The 19689-nt window shown below is 41.5% G+C and overlaps 1 protein-coding gene across 1 annotated transcript; it reads left to right on the plus strand.

Annotated features, from left to right (window-relative positions):
- The first annotated feature begins 1006 nt into the window (after positions 1–1006).
- On the plus strand, positions 1007–19646 carry ISY1 (ISY1 splicing factor homolog). The gene is made up of 11 exons (XM_081148939.1): positions 1007–1301; positions 3599–3621; positions 4207–4258; positions 6353–6418; positions 6843–6885; positions 9292–9404; positions 11282–11399; positions 15577–15699; positions 16504–16622; positions 18211–18297; positions 18695–19646. The coding sequence occupies exons 1-11, from the start codon at positions 1299–1301 to the stop codon at positions 18800–18802; spliced, it is 855 nt and encodes a 284-aa protein (XP_081005065.1). The 5' UTR covers positions 1007–1298; the 3' UTR covers positions 18803–19646.
- The last annotated feature ends 43 nt before the right edge of the window (positions 19647–19689 follow it).

Consider the following 19689-nt stretch of genomic DNA (forward strand, 5'->3'; position numbering starts at 1 on the left):
TATTTGTCGGTGAAATTACTATTGTTTTTCCCCCCCAACATATGGTTATTTGCTAACAGCTGTTAAAATAACGAAGTAATAACAAAAATAACCTGTTTTAATTATAAGCAAATCTTAGTTAAAAGCGTTTTAAAGTTTATAGGGGGTTAATTTTCACATGACATACGGACCGGAAATTTTGTCCACTAAATCCGAAGTCTGTTAAATTGAGATCCGCAAAACCGAGGGTTTATTGTATACTTCAGTCATGGAGAACAATTAGTGAAAGGAGCCTACATCCTTTAAAAGGCAAGCCAAGGGTAGAAGACCCCGGGAATTAAAGTATGTAACTTCTAAACTTGGCCAAGTAATGTCACTTTCTTCAAGGTCTATTGGTACTGTTGTAAGTGGGCCTCCAAAATCCTTCTGGTTTTAGCATCAGAGCCTTGCTCATTTTTGAGGCTGTATAGCATCATGCAAACAATGTGGGGCTGTGGTGTCAGGCCTCATTGGACTCTCAGCTCAGAGTCAGTTCTTGGCATAGGTTTGGAACTGAGCAAGTAGCTTTAAGCTCTAGTTTCCTCATCTGTTAAGTTAAAAAAAAAAAAAGGCCCATTTTGCAGGATGATTATGGAGTGCATGAGACGTTGGTAAAGGGCCTAGCACTTAGTAGAATATTAAATGGTAGCTATTATTTTTATTCAGACTTCCACCAGACTCTGTGTGTGCCCCCTGAGAGGAATACCTCTCATGTTTGACAAATCTGAAACCGGCCCCAGTCGGTTGTGACAATTCAGACCATTTACTGGGATGAGAACGAGAACATGTCTGTTCTCCAGGGGGCGCGTGGAATTTGTATCTAGAGTAGTAGCAACTACAACCCCACGCATGCTTAATTTAAACACATTGGCCGTAGCGCCGCCCGCCGCCGCTGTACCAACAGCTACCACGTGAAACTTCGCAGTTATCGCGAGAGTAAACCCAGCCGCCCGAGGGCTGAGTCCGAGAAGTGCTTGTCAGTCCCGGTACGCAAGCGCAGTTTTGCCAAAGCCCCTATTCTTGCTACGCACGCGTTGGTGTGACGTCCAGACGCCAAGGAAGGCCGCCTACCGGATCGAGCCTGCATTTCTTTCCTTTTGCCTAGCGGATTCTCAGCTTCGCTTCCGGTCCTGTATTTCCGGTTCTTCCGGGTGTGTTTTTTTTTTTCCTTCCGACAGAAAAGTTGGTGGTGCGGTCAGTTAGAAACTTCAGTTCCCGTCGGGGTTGGCCTCGGAGAGTTCTCTGGCCACGCGGTCCGAGGGCAGCCCCTCACTTGCACGATGGTGAGTAGCGGGGGGAGTGGGGGGGGGAGTGGGGAGGGGGCGAGCCCGCGGGCCGTGAGGGCTCCCAGCCCCATCTGGGGCCCCGGTCGTAGGCGCTCAGCCGGGATCGCTGCGGGCCTCGGGCTCCTAGGCTGTAACTTGCGAGTCCTCTTCTTGCCTCTCTTCAGCTGTCAGAAGTTGGAGGAAACTGGAGCCTCGAGAGCCACCGTCTTCCAGTGGTGTTTTAATCTCGAGGAAGCGCTTTACGTTATCGAGAGGGAAAACTAAGGAACAGAGAGGCACACGTTCGTCCCCAAGTCTCACAGCATTTGTGACCATATGTTCCTAGATTATTTGATTTGTTCCCCCCCCCCCCCGAAAGATATAAACTTCCCGAGGGTAGGGTCTTTTCATCATTGCTGCTTTGATGTCCAGCACTGTGTCTGACACGTTGAGGGTGCTCAGTAACGTATGACTGAATGTCATAGTGTCATTGCATGAGGATGTGATCTCTAGTCCGGCGTGGTTAGTTGGCTTCTGCATTCAAGAAGCGCTCACGACTAGTAAATATGAGAGTGCTTATAGTGCTGGTACAAAAATGATGCTCATATGTGTTGGTTACAATAATATTTTCATTAAGTGAGGTCCCCATAGGAGCACTCCATGCCATAGTAAGGTTATAGTATAGAATAATTACAACAGGAGGTCATATTGGAAGCCCTTGTAGACTGATGAGCACAAGAACCTAGGGAGAGAAACCAGCTGGCTAGAAGCAGCCCTTTCTGTAGGAGCATATACCCCAAATTTACTGTTTCATGCTGCCCTGCGGCTCTTCAATTCTGAACTCTAGCAGGCATTGGGAATCTCCTCTGGCCTAGATATTTCTGGCTACAGGAATTGTTGGGTATTTTATATAACTGTCACCATCACACGTTCATATTTTTGGATTCATCACCCTGGGTACATGCCCTTATCACTGATCACTTACCATTGATTCATTGTTTTGGAGGAAGTTCCTATGAGTTCCATGGGAAGAACCATGGCTGAATTCCTAGCACCTAGCATGGAGTTTTAAGCATGGAGTAAGCACTGAGAAACACTAAATTAAATATTTAGGAACTGTAGGCTTTAATGAAATAGCTAAAACACAGCCTCAGCCTTCAGGATGATGACTTCCCTTCGGAGAGCCTCGATTTTATTCCTTAGTAGGTACAGTGTTCATTTATCCACCAAGCCATCTGCCAAGTTTGTTTCATTGTGTCCAATGAAAAGGAGGGTCAGAAAGGAGATTTAAATGAGCTCACTTTTGCTGAATATCTATAAACTGCATAACTGATCTCTTCATGTACTTATCTCAACAAGTCGTCACAACATCTTTATGAGATAAGATGTATGATCCCTGTTGTAAAGTAGTCTTAGACCACTTCTCAAGGATGGTAAGTGGAAGAGCCAGGAATAAAATTCAGTTACGTGATTCAGCAAGAACTCTCTACTTATACCCAGAAAACATCCCTGCCTGACACTGTGTTTCAGGGATAAATAAATTGACACTAGCGTGACATTATTTACATAAAACTCACTTTGTAAAAGTCAGTCTTTTCTTCCTCAAATTCAATTGCCAGGAAACAGACAGTTGTGATGCTGGATAGAAAGTGCCATGGTAGGTATACCCAGACAAAGGGTAGCAGTTTAGCTGGGAAGAAGGGGGTCATGGAAGAACTTTCTGGGATGGTGATGATAAAGGTAACTTTTGAAGGATGAATAGGAGTTAGCTAGATCCAAGGGGTTGGGGAGCAGAGGAATAAAGACTTTAGGTAAAGGGAGCAGCATAAGTAAAGTTACAGGATTTGAACGTCTTAATATATTTTTTGATTTTGAGAGTGTTTATTAAAGCTGGGGACAGTGAAACAAGGAAGGGCTTAAGATAGAAGAAGCAACAGGGGAGAGCCTAGGGGGCTACTTTGGCTCTCTAGAAATGTTATAGGAAATAAATGAGCCTAGGCTGCTTTGGCTCTCTGGGAAGTCACAGAAAAGAGGCATTGGAGACAGGTTCAGGGGGTTATCCTGGGATGAGATGCTGCTGCTACCCATTGCTCCCCTGGTTCCGATTTGTGGGGAACCTTAGAGTTTAGGAGATGCACGCCTGAGAGGGAAGAAAGGTGTGGGCCTGCTCCTGAGAGTGCTCTTTTAGTATTTTGTTTTTGTTACTGTATTTATGTTAGTCCAAGCATTCTGCTTGTGATTGTGCCTTAAAAGTAAATGGGGAAAAAAGTGTATTTTAAAAATGGGTATTTTTCTTCCCTTCTCTCTCCTTTTAGGCCCGAAATGCAGAAAAGGCCATGTAAGTATCAACTCAATTTTGTCTATAAATTTTATGTAACTCAGTTACTACCACGGAGCTCTTTTTGTGTTTGGTCTTTTTGGTGTATGAGCCTTTGATATATGTTTCCTTCTCTACATGTTTTAAAATAGTATTCCCGTATTTTCCCATTTGTTTTCCTCATTAGTGTTTTCTGACAGTTCCCAGAACTTTTACTGGATGAACATTCATTCACCTGGGGGTGGCACAGGGGCTGTGAGAGTGACAGCTGGGGCATCCCAAGATATTAGTCTTTAACATCTGGATGTGTTGCTCACCACAGTGGTCTGATAAGTAGAGTTTCCCACAGTTCTTGCATGGACTGAAAATAAAATAGTTGCTTGAGTGTTCAGGAACACACATGGCCTTACAAATTCTGCTCTTCGGAACATGGAAACTCATAACTTCTCTCTGGTTTCTTAATCACAACATACACACACTTGCACACGCACACAAGAATGATGTTAAATATGGTCATGAGCAGATTTAAACTATCCAGGAACTTGGGGGATAAGAAGTCTGTGAGCTGTGAACAGCATCTAATGGAGTCTTCTCTCTTTCTGGTAGGACGGCCTTAGCAAGATTTCGCCAAGCTCAACTGGAAGAGGGAAAAGTGAAGGTTGGTGTAAATCTTCCTCATGAATTGTAAAGTATGAACACATGTGGTAAAATTCCCTCCTGAGCAGACTTCAAACTCCAGATCTTCCTATTTCTTGTCTGTACTTGCTGACACAATTATGAGTCTATACACTTGAATTCCAGGTACATCTTTCTGTAGCTAGGGCAGTGTGATGACCCGGCTGCTTGTTCTTCTGTCTCTTGTATGATGATAATTGGGTTCTGATTTTATCCCAGCTCTGTCTAATATTGAATAATAGGAAGGGAGAGTGCTGTGGGGAATAGCTCTAACCTGAAACAAGTAAATGATCTCAAACTCACAGAAACTTATCCAGGTTAGGGATAAAACATACCATTCTTTGAATTTTATTTTTTTTTGGTATTAGTTTCAGGTATACAGCTTAGTGGTTAGACAGTCATACACTTTACAAAGTGTTTCCCCTAATCTTTCTAGTTTCACCTCGCACCATGCACAGTTATTACAATAGTATTGACTATATTCCCTATGCTGTACTTGACATCCCCATGACTGTTTTGTAACTACCAATTTGTACTTCTTAATCCCTTTATCTTTTTCACCCAGTCCTCCAACCCACCCTCTCCCTTCTGGCAATCATCAGTCTATTCTCTGTCTACAAATCTCTTTCTGTTTTGTTTGTTTGTTTTTATTGTTCTTTAGATTCTATATGGAATTATATGGTATTTGTCTTTCTCTGACTGACTTTTTTTTTTAAATTCTCACTCAAGGATATTTTTTCCATTGCTTTTTAGAGAGAGAGAGAGAGAGAGAAAGAGAAACATTGATGTGAGAGAGACACATTGATTGATTGCCTCCTGCAGGCGCCGCAACTAGGGCTGGGGATTGAGCCTGTAACCAAGGTACGTGCCCTTGGCCAGATCGAACCCGGGACCGTTCAGTCCATGGGCTGACACTCTAACCGCTGAACCAAACCAGCTAGGGCTCTGACTGACTTATTTTACTTCTCATAATACCCTCTAGTTCCATCCATGCTATCACAAAGGGTAAGATTTCATCCAGTTTTTAAAAATACATTTTTTTAATTGATTTTAGAAAGAGAGGAAGTGAGAGGAGAGAAAGAGAGAGAAACATCATTTGTCAGCCTCCCGCATGCGTCCCAACTGGGGATTGAACCTGCAACCTGGGCATGTGCACTGACCAGAAATCAAACTGGCAACCTTTCTGTGCACCAGAGGATGCTCGACCAATTGAGCCAGACCGGCCAGGGCCATTCTTTTTTATGTTTGAGTAATATTCTATTTTATATATGGACCACAACTTTTTTATTTACTTGTCTATTGATGGGCACTTGGGTTGATCCCGTATCTTGGCTATTGTAAGTAATGCTGCAGTGAACATAGGGGTGCATATAGTCTTTTGAATTAGTGTTTTGGATTCTTCAAATATATACCCAGAATTAGAATTGCTGGGTCATAAGGCAGTTCCATTTTTAATTTTCTGAGGACCCTTCTTCATACTGTTTTTCATAGTGGCTGCACCAGTCTAATCTGCATTCCCATCAGTAGTGCCCGGGGGATCCCTTTTCTCCACATTCTCTGCAACACTTGTTTGTTGATTTATTGATGATAAATCAGTAAGTCCACTGACAGGTGTGGGGTGATATCTTGTTGTGGTTTTAATTTTCATTTCTCTGATGATTAGTGACATTGAGCATCTTTTCATGTTTTTTGGCCATTTGTATATATATGTGTGTTCTCACGTGTATTCACAAACACCTATGTTCTAAATGCTGATGGCCATCATTTCTTAAGGTAATATAAATATGTCAAGAAATGGATATAACCTATTTTACTTAGCCACTTCTCTATTCTTAGACTTCTAAGTTGTTTCCATTGTATTAAATACAATGCAATGAATGTTTTTGCTTATATAGTTGTTTCCTAAGTAGAGACTGTAGAGTGAGGTTTAAGGCCTGATGAAGATCTGGAATTTAAACTTCAGATGTGTTTAAACCATTAGACATTTTAGATTTCAGGCCTGAATCAGTTGAATGATGCATGAAGCTTGTAACTTCACATAATATAGTGGCAACATGTATAATTTGCTTCTTTTTAGGAACGAAGGCCCTTCCTTGCCTCGGAATGCACTGAGTTGCCCAAAGCTGAGAAGTGGAGACGACAGGTACATTCTGGGTGAATGTAATCTTAGTAGAAATAAGAAGTCTCTATTTGCTTCTTATTATCTAAATGACTCTTAAACCAGAATTCTAAGTTTTTAATTACTAATTTTTACTTATATTTTCCTGTGCTTTCTATTTTTTTTAAAAGGATGTTTTATTTTTATTTATTTTTTTATTTCTTCATTGATTTCAGAGAGGAAGGGAGAGAGAGAGAGAAACATCAGTGATGAGAGAGTCCTCATTGATTGGCTGCCTCCTGCATGCCCCAGACAGGGAGTGAGCCCGCAGACCTGCATGTGCCCTGAACGGGAATCGAATCGCTATCCTGGATTCTAGGTCGATACTCAACTGCCTCGCTGGGCTTTCTTGTGCTTTTAGACATATTCAAAAGTCATAAGAATTTACTGGCTTTTTTTCCCCCCACAGATCATTGGAGAGATCTCTAAAAAAGTGGCTCAAATTCAGAATGGTAAGCTAGTCTGTCTACTTAAAGTACTTGATTTTAAAATCCACAGTTAGACTTGGGGACTTCAACACTCTTCTTTTTATTGATTGTTGTTTTGTTTTTTTAAATATATCTTTATTGATTTCAGAGAGAGGGAGGGAGAGGGAGAGAGAGAGAGAAATATCAGTGATGAGAGAGAGTCATTGATCGGCTGCCTCCTGCATGCCCCAGACTGGGGATCGAGCCTGCAACCCTGCATGTGCCCTTACTCGGAATCGAACCATGATCTCCTGGATCCTAGTTGATGCTCAGCCACTGAGCCATGCTGGCCGAGCTTATTGATTGATTGCAAAGAGAGGATGAGAAATACCAATTTGTTGTTCCACTTATTTATGCATTCATTGGTTGATTCTTATATGTGCCCTAACTGGGGATAGAACCCATGACCTTGGTGTTTTGGGATGGCACTCTAACCAACTGAGCTATTCAGCCAGGGCAACATTCTTCTCTCAATAATCAATAGAACAAGTAGAAACTCAGTAAGGACATAGAAGAACTGAACAATATTATCAATAATTTGACCTAGTTGACATTTATAGAACACTCCACCTAATAATACTTCACCTAGCATAAAAGAATATACTTTTTTAAAAGAATAGATGGAACATTCACCAAAATAAAGTATATTCTTGGCTATAAATCAAATGTTAACAAATTTAAAATAATTGAAATCATGCAAGTATGTTCTCTTATTATAATAGAACTAATGTAGAAATCAACAGAAAGATATTGGGAAAATTCCTAAATATTTGGATATTAAACAACATACTTCTAAATAACCCATGTGTCAAAGAGGAAACCGCAAGGAGATTAGAAATTTGGGGGGAAGTACATGGGTATTTATTTTTTAAATAATTAAAAATTTGTTTCAATTATAGTTGACATACAATATTAGTTGGAATATTATTGAGTATATTCTCTATAGTCAACTTTACATCCTCATAACTTTTTATAACTGCCAATTTGTACTTCTTAACCCCTTCCCCCACTTTGCCTAGGCCCCCAAACCCCTTTCCCTCTGGCAACCACCAGTCTGTTCTGTGTATCTGTGAGTTTGTTTGTTTGTTTTTTATTTTGTTTCTTTTATCCCACATATAAATGAAGTTATATGGTATTTGTTTTTCTCTGTATGACTTATTTGACTTAGCATAATACCCTTTAGGTCCATCCCTATTTTGGCAAATGACAAGATTTTATTCTTGTTATGGTTAAGTAGTATTCCATTGTGTATATGTACTACATCTCTATCCATTTGTATACCAGTGGATACTTAGGTTGCTTTCGTATTTCAGCTATAATAAATAACACTGCAGTGAACACAAGGATGCAAATATCTTTTCAGATTAGTGTTTTGGATTTCTTTGGCTATATTCCCAGAAGTGGAATTGCTGGGTCATATGGTAGTTCTGTTTTTAATTTTGGGGGGGACCTCCATAATATTTTCCATGGTGCCTGTACCAACTTACAGTCCCAACAATAGTGCGCCAGAGTTCCCTTTTCTCCACCTGTTCGCCGACACTTGTTTGATTTATGATAACCATTGTGACAGGTGTGAGGTAATATCTCATTGTGTTTTTTTTGTTTTTTTAAACAAGACCCATACATATGCTGTCTACAGGGCACCCACTTTATTTATTTAAAAAACTTTTTTTTAATCCTCACCTGAGGATATTTTTTTCATTGATATTTTAGAGAGAGTGGAAGAGAGGGAGGGGGAGGAGAGAGAGAGAAACATGGATGTGAGAGAGACACATTGTTTGGTTGCCTCCCGCGCGCATCCCAAACGAGGTCCGGGGATCGAGCCTGCAACTGTGCCCTTGACCGGAATCGAACCCGAAACCCTTCGGTATGTGGGCCGGCACTTACCACTGATCCCAGCTGGCCAGGGCCAGGAAGTTTTTTATTTCTTTGATCTCATTGGTAACCTATTCATTGTTTAATAACATGCTGTTTAGCTTCCATATGTTTGAATATTTTTGAGTGTTTTTATTGTAGTTGATACCTTGTTTCATAGCATTGTGATCTGAGAAAATGCTTGATATGATTTTAGTCTTCTTAAACTTGTAAAGACTTATTTTGTGTTCTAACATGTGATGTCTTTGAGAATGTTCCATGTGTACTTGAGAAGAATGTATATTCTGCAGCTTTGGGATGAAATGTTCTGTAAATATCAGTTAAATCCATCTGATCTACTGTTTCCTTTAAGGTTGCTGTTTTCTTGTTGATTTTTTTCTCTGGAAGATCTATCCAGTGATGTCAGTAGGGTGTTAAGTCCCCTACTATGACTGTATTGCTGTGGCATTTATTTTTATGGGTATGACATTGAGTGGTGTTTTGAAGAAATGATAGGAATGTTGTTGTTTTTTCTAGCTGGTTTAGGTGAATTCCGAATTCGTGACCTGAATGATGAAATTAACAAACTACTAAGAGAGAAAGGACACTGGGAGGTCCGGATAAAGGAGCTGGGTGGTCCTGATTATGGAGTAAGTAAGCAGCAGCCCCAGTGGCTGTTGGGGGTGAGCTCGTGAGCTTTGGGGAAGACTGGGTATGTCCTATCTAGGAGCCTGCAGCTCCCAGCTCATGCCTGCCAGAGGGCAGGCACTTAAGACATGAAAGAAGGTTTGAAAAAGTGCCTATTCCGCGAGGACAGGAAACCTTTGAAAAGGATAGGTCGGACAATGTTTAAAGACTCCACAGCACAGGTCTCAGATCAGATAAGGCACCTGCATTTACCAGTCACATGTTGCTTGATCTCTCTGGGTCTCGTTTAAAATGACCATGGCCCTCACACATCCTTCTCTGAACTCCTTGGGAATTGGGGCAACCATTATTGGATTTTTCCCTGAGTGGGCCTTGGAACATTCCATTCTTTCCTTTCTTTGGACTCTTATAAATGCAATACTCTGGAACAGTGGCTATCAAGCTTTTAGGACCATGACCCATTGTAAACACACACACATTTTATATTACAACCCAGTAAACAGAAAAATGTGCTAAAAAATACTTAGTATGTGTTGATGCACTTCAGTATTTTCTATTCTGTTTTATTTTGATTTTTAAAAAATTGATGACTGTGACCCACTTAATTGATTTCATGACCTGCTGCTGGGTCTCAACTTTGAGAAATACTGCCACAGAGCTTGCATCATTTATCTATTTGTGACAAACTTCTGCCTCAGGTCATTTGAACTAGTAGTATCTAATCAGTGGGCTGTAATGTTGTTATGTAAGAAATAAATGGCAGTTTTTCTATATGATGGTCTTTTTATCTTTGTGAAGGTCTAACACAACCATAATTCTCACTTTAGTACCTGGCATAAAAATGAAGCATTTATTCTTCACATTGCAAAAGGAAAGGCACTCACATTTCTTGAGCATCTGTTGTGTTCTAGGCAATGCACTAAGAACTTTCTCATTCAGCCTCTTTAGCAGTTCTGTGATGGTGATTTTGTTCCCTGTAAGACTGCATTAAAGTAATGCAGAAATTTATTAACCCTCTCAGAAAAGCAACTTCAGAAGCATTAGAAAATTAATATATAAGATATTCTAAATATTCACCACCAAAAATCAGTATTAATATTTTTATGGATTTCCTTTCAGACCTTTTTAATGCTTAAGAGCTTTATTTTTATTTTCTGTGTATAAAAGTAATACAGAGTTTCAGTTTTATAAGATAAAGAGTTATGATGATGGTGGTGATGGTTACATGACATTATGAATGTATTTAATACCATTTTTATGTATACATAAGAATGGTTAGGGTGGTAAACTTTTTTTTTTATCCCCACCCAAGGATATGTTTTCCTGATTTTAGAGAGAGGGCAAGGGAGAGAGAGAGAAGGAGAGAAGGTGGGATAAGCACTGGAGGGGGGGGGGAGAGAGAGAGAGAGAGAAACATTGGTATATGAGAGAAACGTCAATTGGTTGCTTCCCATATGTGCCCCTACCAGGAATCGAACTGGCAGCCTTTCGGTGCACAGGACAATGCTCCAACCATCTGAGCCACACTGGCTAGGGCAGTGGTAAATTTTATAATATGTTTATTTTTCCACCCTCTCCCTCCCTCCCACTCTCTCTAAAAAAACCAATGGAAAAAATATCCTTGGGTAAGGATTAACAACAACAAAAAAGAACCATCATTAAGGTATAGAATATATTCCATCCATGAATTTGCTATAATTTACTTAACTTTTTAAGTATTTAGGTTGATTTTTTAGGGATAAAAAAAGTACCTAAATATTTTTCTGTGTGCACAAATACTTTCCATGTTAGATATTATTATCTTGAAATATATTTGCAAGATGGAAATAGTGGGTTAAGGATCAGATCCATTTTCTCTTTTTCCTTCCTTCCCATTAAGAAAGTTGGCCCTAAAATGCTGGATCATGAAGGAAAAGAAGTCCCGGGAAATCGAGGTTACAAATACTTCGGAGCAGCAAAAGATTTGCCTGGTGTTAGAGAGCTATTTGAAAAAGAACGTAAGTAATTTAACGTTTGGGTAGGTTTTGGCCTAAAATTATTTTTTTTAAACATTACAAATAGACTTTTATTTGTCACCATTAAAGGTCTGAATTTTAAACAGATTCTTGGACTGGGAGCTCATATCCACCAGCTCATTTAACTTTTAGTACCTGTGTTATCCCCAGTAGCTTTTCCAGAACTGCTTCCTTCACTGTGAAGCTACATGAGCTCTCCCAATTCAAACTTGGGCTTCTTCAGCATTTTTACTTCTCTAACAAAGATATTGTGGAGTAGATAAATAGATTGGCAAGACTTTTCTATGTCTTTTCCAATGCGATCTGGAGTCAATTTATTGACCACTTCTCTCAAGTCATTTGTCTGTACCTCTTGATTTCCATCATTTTCCAGGTTTAGCAGACTGTTGATGCTGAGCCTAAGAAGTCTTCCAAACCTGATTGCTGTGTTTATTTCTTACATTGAACATAACTGGTGCTTTCACATCATACCAGTCTTTCTTAGAAAACGGATCAACCACTTTCTTCTTGGCTCCCTTTTTGCCACTTTTTGTAAGGTGCTTGTTCTTGCTGACTATTATGGTGCTGCTCAGAGAACCAAAAAACTAGCCTTGAATTTATTGCTAATCATCATAACAGTAGACATGCTATATGCTGGGTGCTTCTCCTATATTATTTCTTTGCTGTACAACAACCCTGCCGTGTCAGAATTATCGTTCCCAGATTTTAAACAAGAAAGCTGAAGGACGAGGAGTTGAAGTCACAGGCCTAGAATACACAATCGGGGCTGAAAAGTACCTAGAAATTACTGATGCCAAATTCCACATTCTTTGTACATACCAGTTAGTCTGAATGAGGAGTTCCTCTATTTGAAATTTCCTAAAATTATTGGGGCAGGCTTTTAATTGAATTGGGTTCATATTTCACTTACCTATTACTTAAAAAAACTAACTGGCCAACAAGTAAAACCTTGGGCCTGACCACAGTAGGTAAAGATAGAAAAAAGTTGAGCTGCTGTTTGTCAATCCAAGCCAGGCACCCTTACTTCTCCTGTCCTTTCCTCTACGGCCCTGGAAAACTTCAGCCAAACCTTGGCTTTCCAAAATGGAAACCACTGGTCTGGAGTTTTCCTGTACAGGCATACTTTGGAGATATTGCATGTTCAGTACCAGGCCACAGCAATAAAGCGAATACCTCAATAAAGTGAGTCATGAATATTTGGGTTTCCCAGTGCATATGAAAGTTGTTTACACTATACTGTAGTCTGTTAAGTGTGTAATAATACCATTATGCTAAAAAGCAATGTATATACCTTAATTTAAAAATATTTTATTGCTAAAAAAATGTTAACTGTCATCTGCCCCTTCAGGGAGCCATCATCTTTTTGCTGATAGAGGGTCTTGCCTTGATGTTAATGGCTGATGACTCATCAGGTTGGTAGTTGCTAAAGACTGAGATGGCTGTGGCAATTTCTTTTTTTTTTTTAACTATATCTTTATTGATTTCAGAGAGAGGAAAGGAGAGGGAGAGAGAGAGATAGAAACATCAATGATGAGAGAGTCATTGATCGAGCCCACAACCCGGGTATGTGCCCCGACCGGGAATCCAACCCCGATCGCCTGGATCCTAGGTCGATGCTCAACCGCTGAGCCACACCCAGCCAGGTGTTGTGGCAATTTCTTAAAATAAGACAACAGTGAACTTTGCCCCATTGATTCACTCTTCTTTTTATGAATGATTTCTTTGTAGCACACACTGCTGTTTGATGGCATTTTACCCTCAGGAGAACTTCTTTCAAAATTGGAGTCAGTCCTCTCAAACCCTGCTTCAGCTTTATCAACTAAGTTTATGTTATTCTAAATCTTTTGTTGTCATTTCAACACTCTTCACAGCATCTTTACCAGGAGTATGTTCCATCTCAAGAAACCACTTTCCTTGCTGATCCGTAAGAAGCAACTCCTCATCCACTCAAGTTTTATCACGAGATTGCAGAATTCAGTCACATCTTCAGACTCCACTTGTAATTCTAGTTGTCTCGCTGTTTCTACTACATTTACAGTTACTTACTCGACTGGAGTTTTGGACCCCTCACAGTCATACATGATTGGAATCAACTTCTTCTAACCTCCCATTAATGTTGATATTTTGACCTCTTCTTATGAATCATGAATTTTCTTAGTGAAATCTAGAATTATGAATCCTTTTCAGAAGATTTTTAATTTATTTGCCCCAATCCGTTAGAGGAATACACTATCTGTGGCAGCTATAGCCTTATAAAATATATTTCGTAATAAGACTTGAAAGATGAAATTACTCCTTGATCCATGTGCTGCAGAGTGGATGTTGTGTTAGCAGGCATGAAACAACATTAATCTTAAACCTCTCCATCAGAGCTCTTGGGTGACCAGGTGCATTGTCAATTAGCAGTAATATTTTGAAAAAAATCTCTTCTGAGCAGTAGGTCTCAACAGTGGGCTTAAAATATTCAGCAAATCATGTTGTAAAGAGATGTGCTATCATCCAGTCTTTGTTCCATTTACAGAGGAGAGGTAGAATAGAGTTAGCATAAATCTTAAGGGCTCTAGGATTTTCAGAATAATAAATGAGCACTGGCTTCAACTTAAATTTATCAGCTGTATTAGCCCTTAACATGAGAGTCAGCCTGTCCTTTGACATTTTGAAGCCAGGCATTGACTTCTCTCTAGCTATGAAAGTCCTAGATGTCATCTTCCAATATAAGGCTGTTTCATCTACACTGAAAATCTGTTGTTAGTGTAGCCACCTTCATGAATTATTTTAGCGAGATCTTCTGGGCAACTTGTTGCAGCTTCTACATCAGTACTTACTTGCTGCATCACCTTGCACTTTTATGTTATGGAAATGGCTTCTTTCCTTAAACTTCATGAACCAACCTCTACTGGCTTCAAACTTTTCTTCTGCAGCTTGCTCACCTCTCTCAGCCTTCATAAAATTGAAGAGAGTTAGGACCTTGCTCTGGATTAGGCTTTATCTTAAGGGAGTGTTGCAGCTGATCTGATCTTCTGTCCAGACCACTCAAACTTTCTCCACATCAGCAATAAGGCTGTTTTGCTTGCTTGTCATTCATGCGTTCACTTTTAACTTCCTTCATGAACTTTGCCTTTGCAGTCACAACTTGGCTGACTGGCGCAAGAGGCTGAGCTTTTGACCTACCTTGGCTTTTGATGTGCCTTCCTCATTAAGCTTAATAATTTCTAGCTTTTGATTTCAAGTGAGAGACAGGAAACTTCCTTTCACTTGAAACACTTAGAGGCCATTGTAGGGTTATTAATTGGCCTAATTTCAATATTGTGTCTCAGGGAACAGGGAGGCCCAAAGAGAAGGAGAGAGTCAGGGAATGGCAGTCGGTCACAACACTCATTTACCTATTAATTCCACCCTCTTTTTGTTTTGTTTTTTTAATGTTTTTATTGATTTTAGAGAGAGGAAGGGTGAGAGAGAGAAACATTGAATGTGCATCAACTTATGTTTCACTTACTGATGCATTCATTGGTTGAGTCTTGTATGTGCCCTGACTGGGAATTGAACCCACAACCTTGGTGTATCGGGATGACAGTCTAACCAACTGAGTTACCCAGCCAGGGTGTCATTTCCCTTTTGATTTTCAAGAATTACTTAAATATTCTGAATAGTGGTCCTTAGTCTGAAAGTATTTTCTTCAGGACTTTCTCATTTATCTGTTTTGTTTGTTTATAATTTCTTTTGTGTTATCTATATATTTATGTTTTCTCCTCATGTTTTCCCTCCCCCATTAAACATTATGGCATTTCCTTGTGAACAGTATTTTCAGAGCTGGAGGCTACCCCATCCAAACACATTCTGCAATTAATAATTCTAGGATATTCTACGTTTTCATTGTTATATAAATAATGCTGCGATTGCACATCTCTGTCCATAAATTTTTGCCAGCTCTTGTTTTGTTTTTAAATTAGGATAGATTCTTTTTAAAAGGACTAATTGGGTCAAAGGTTTCAACACTGATGGATAGTCCACTTATATAATCTTATAACTTGTGTAGAGAAGTGTCTGTTTTATATTTCCATGAACACACATACTGTATACCTGTATAACAGTGTGCAGGGAGAAGGCTTGAGTGTGATAATGGTGGAAAGTTCAGCTAAATTGGTGCTCTTTCTTTTAGCTCTTCCTCCTCCAAGAAAGACACGTGCTGAGCTCATGAAGGCAATTGATTTTGAATACTACGGTTACCTAGATGAAGATGATGGTGTTATTGTGCCTTTGGAACAGGAATATGAAAAGAAATGTAGGTCTACAGACATTTCGTTTCATTACATATGGCCTCTGATTTCTGTTCTCTTTTTGAAACGGGGTTTTTAGATAGTGCTTTATGCCAGAAAGTTTTCTTTGCTGCTAATGGTCTTCAGAGGAAGTGGTCTGCTAAAGACCTAACCCCCAGTAACTATGAGGCAGTTAGCATGGTGTTGGGCCAGAAGGAGAATGTTGGGGAAGCTACAGACTGGCATCGGACCTGGTCCCTGTCCACCAGGATTATTTTCCAGACTAGTCTTTCTTGAAATCATGAAGTAGTGCCCACTTAAGGAGATTTAGATCTGCTTTAAACACGGCTAATGGGTTATCAGTGTAGAGCAAGATGGGTCTCCCTTTCTGAGAGCTTCCTCCATGCCAAGCACTGTGCTGAGCCTTTTGCTGACATCCTTTTGAAGCCTCGTGACAAATCTGTGAAGAATTAGTTGATGCTCCTCCCCATGAGATGCATTGATCTAGGGCTTTAGAAGTTAGAGGCAGGTGGTCAGGAGTTGGAGCTCTTCGCCAGCATGCTGTATGACAGCATCTCTGTTTTCACGTGGGCATGTCAGGAAGCCACCGAGGTCGGTGAACTGGGGAGGATCTGAGGGTGTTCCCTAAAAAGCTGCCTCGTAGTCACCTAAGTCAGAGCTGTTGTGAGACCAGACTGTCCCTCCTGTCTGATTCCCTCCAGGGCAGAACGAGGGGTGTCCCTTTTCTGAGGGAACATCTTGCCTCGCCCTGCTTAGTGTTTAGAGCTTGTTTAGAGACAAAAGTAACACCTGCTGTCTCTTGTCTTCAGTCAGAGCTGAATTAGTGGAAAAGTGGAAAACAGAGAGAGAGGCTCGGCTGGCAAGAGGAGAGAAGGAAGAGGAGGAAGAGGAGGAGGAGATCAACATCTATGCTGTCGCTGAGGAGGAGGTACTGGTGGGCGTGAGGGTCCCCGCGCTCGCTGCCTTCGCCTCTGAGTCGCGAGGGCTGGACCTCTTAGGAAGGGCTTCGGTGCAGGTCAAGCTCAGCCGCTGCTTTTTGCCTCGCCTGGGGCCCCCTGGTAGGCGCTACAACGTGATCTGCGGTTGTTGCTGCTTGAAGGTGTTTGGGAGAGGCTGTGCTGTGGACCGAGGCCAACAGCCCCTGGTGTTGGGCTTTGGACCCTCTGGTGGACCCTGTGATGTGAGCTGAGGCCAGCCATCCGTTGTGCCAGGCTTATGGCTACTTCTTTGAAGCTACATTTAGAGCTAAGACTGGCCACTGCTTATGCCAGGCTTGGGGCCACCTGATGGAAGTTACAGTGCAAGTTGTCGGGGCCGGTTACTGCCTATACTCAGCCTGGGGCTGCTTACCAAGAGGTACAGGGCCTGCTGAGGCCAGCCACTGCTTGTTTGGGGTTTGTACACCTTTCAGAGATTTTAAGAAAGTCTGCTTATGTGGAGCAGCTGCGAGAAGAGGCTCAGGCCTGGTGATTGAGTTGAGTGGGGTGGGGGTCTCAGGGAATCATCAAGGTAGAGAGAACCATGTTAGCCAGGTTAATGGAGATCTCAGATTTGGTGCCCACCGGCTTCTACCGGCTGGATGGGAGGAGGGCTCAAAAAGGAACAATTCCACCTGCCAGCACTTCCGTCCTGGAGAGAACTACCCCGACTCCTGCCCCTCCAATGCTTGTCCTGAAGCTCATCAATTTAGTTCCTCCCCATTCGTGTCTTGCACTTCTCCAGCTGCTGCCCCAGTGCTGGAGCCCAGAGTGAATGAGTTTGTGAGTGAGTCCGTTTCTGGGCACCTCAAGAGGAGTGTCTCCAGCAGCCCTCCATCTCACTTGCATTCTCTGCTTGTTTCCATAGCCAGATGTTATGGGGACTCCTCTTCCTGGCACTGGGCTGGGGAGGGGGCCCCTTGTTCCTCAGGAGAGACCTCTGCAGCGGAGATATCCCTCCTGACTCTTAATTGCCACATTGTGGGTATGAGACCCTCCTGTTCAGTGTCTCTTCCCCTCTTACCAGTCTTGACATGGCTTCTGTATAGCTTAGTTATAGGACTTCTGTTCAGCTGCTTTCCAGGTGACTCTCATGACAGTTATTCTGTAATTTAGTTGTAATTTTGATGTGGTTGTGAGGGGAGGAGTCCAGCACAGCATTTACGTCATCATTTTGACCAGACTTTAAATTTAATTTTTTAAAAATAGGTAATATACTCACAACGATCGAGAGCGAAACAGTCTGTAGTCAATCAAGATTGTCTTTTACAGCTCTGCTCTCCATCTACCTAGTCCTTGCTGCTGTCACTAGTTTCTATTCTTATTTTCTTTTTTAATGCAAAAGTTAGCATAATATACACAATGTTCTATAGATTTTCGCACTTAATGATGTCTTGGCTGTGTTTCTGTATGAGTATAGAACTTCCTAATTCCTTTTTCCCCCTTTTACACAGCTGCAGAGTAGTGCATTTTATAGCACTACCAACATTTATTTCGTGGTCTCCTACTCACGGACTTTCGGTTGTTCTCTGTTTGTAGTCTGATGAGGAAGGCAGCCAGGAGAAAGGAGGGGAAGACGAGCAGCAGAAGTTCATCGCTCATGTTCCTGTGCCATCACAGCAAGAGGTAGGTGGAGGCTGTGAGCTGCCCTTGCAAGTGTAGCTTCCCAAGTGCCAGGAGCCTTGCCTCTAAAGGAGACTCCATTGAGTGCTTCACTGGCTTTCCCCCCCTGTCTATCCATTTGGGCAGCTCTGACTCCTGACCATATGGCACTGGTCACTGTGCTCCTAATAGAGTGTGAAATCTAGAGAAGGCAGGATTTTAACTGCTTTAGAGGAAACTGACAAACATTTTATTGTTCACATGCTTCCAGTGGGTCAGGAAGGGACCTTCATGACCACTCTGGGTGTTGAGCTCCTCAGTGGCCTCCTTCACAGGGACTCCCTCCTGGCTGGGTTTTGGCAGGGCATAGAGGGCCTTACTGAGGAGTGTTGCATGAGTCTTTTACTCTTGTTTTCCACAGATCGAGGAGGCACTTGTGCGAAGGAAGAAGATGGAACTCCTTCAGAAGTATGCAAGTGAGACCCTACAGGCCCAGAGCGAAGAGGCCAAAAGACTCATGGGATATTAGGGCTCAGCGAGGGCTGGCTCTCCTTAGGGTCTGGAAATCTGTCGGGAGTTCTTCAGCCCCAGCTGGCCCTTGCATTAACCCACAGGGCTCTGCTGTCCTGGGGCTGCAGACTGGCAGGCCAGTGCTGCAACACTTCCTGCTACTTCTTACCATTCATTCTTTTACCTTTTTTTACCTCATCTGTTGGTCTCAGGGAGGAGTCTGTCCCATTCCTCCCTGGCAGGCTGTCTCCATGCTAACAGATCAACTGTCACCTTTGTACTTTGTACAGATGTTTTGCTACTGTATGAACCCACTTATTTTTATCTTGAGTGTACAAAACAGGCTGTTAACTGGCTGCCTGTGTTTTATTTAGCATTTTACTATCATTTGGTGGGGAGGGTGATCAATTAGTGATCACCATTACAAAAATGTAGTTTTTTTAAAACAACATTATTTGTAACTCCACTTGAAAAATGAAATGTGTCAACCCTGAGCCCACATCCCATGTGTCAGTAGCCAGCCAGAGCTGTACCTTTTGGGCCTAGCACAGTTTTCTGTGGCCCACTCAGCTTGTCTCATTCCCTCCTGCCCGGTGGCAGGAAATTGAGTTTGCTACTTCTGTTTTATGGCCGGTTCTGTGGAGAGCTATTTTCTTTCTTTTTTTTTAAATTAATTAATTTTTTAAATTTATTGGGGTGACATTGGTTAATAGGATCATATAGGTTTCAGGTGTAGATTTCTATGATATAAGACCTGTATATTGCACTGTGTGCCCACCACTCAAAGTAAAATCTGTCACCATATATTAGGCCTCCGTGAGAGCTATTTTTATTAAAGATTTTTATATGATGGGGAAACCTCCATGTCTGCAGCTTGTTGTTCCCTGGGCTCCCTGTACTGAGCTG

The sequence above is a fragment of the Miniopterus schreibersii genome (genome assembly GCF_964146895.1).
Source record: "Miniopterus schreibersii genome assembly, chromosome: 10".
Taxonomy (NCBI): Eukaryota; Metazoa; Chordata; class Mammalia; order Chiroptera; family Miniopteridae; genus Miniopterus; species Miniopterus schreibersii.

Excerpts from the sequence above, each read along its gene's own strand:
- ISY1 (XM_081148939.1), top strand. Across the intron at positions 3,622-4,206 it reads CGAAATGCAGAAAAGGCCAT|GACGGCCTTAGCAAGATTTC; the intron begins GTAAGTATCAAC and ends TCTTTCTGGTAG. Across the intron at positions 6,419-6,842 it reads CTGAGAAGTGGAGACGACAG|ATCATTGGAGAGATCTCTAA; the intron begins GTACATTCTGGG and ends TTCCCCCCACAG.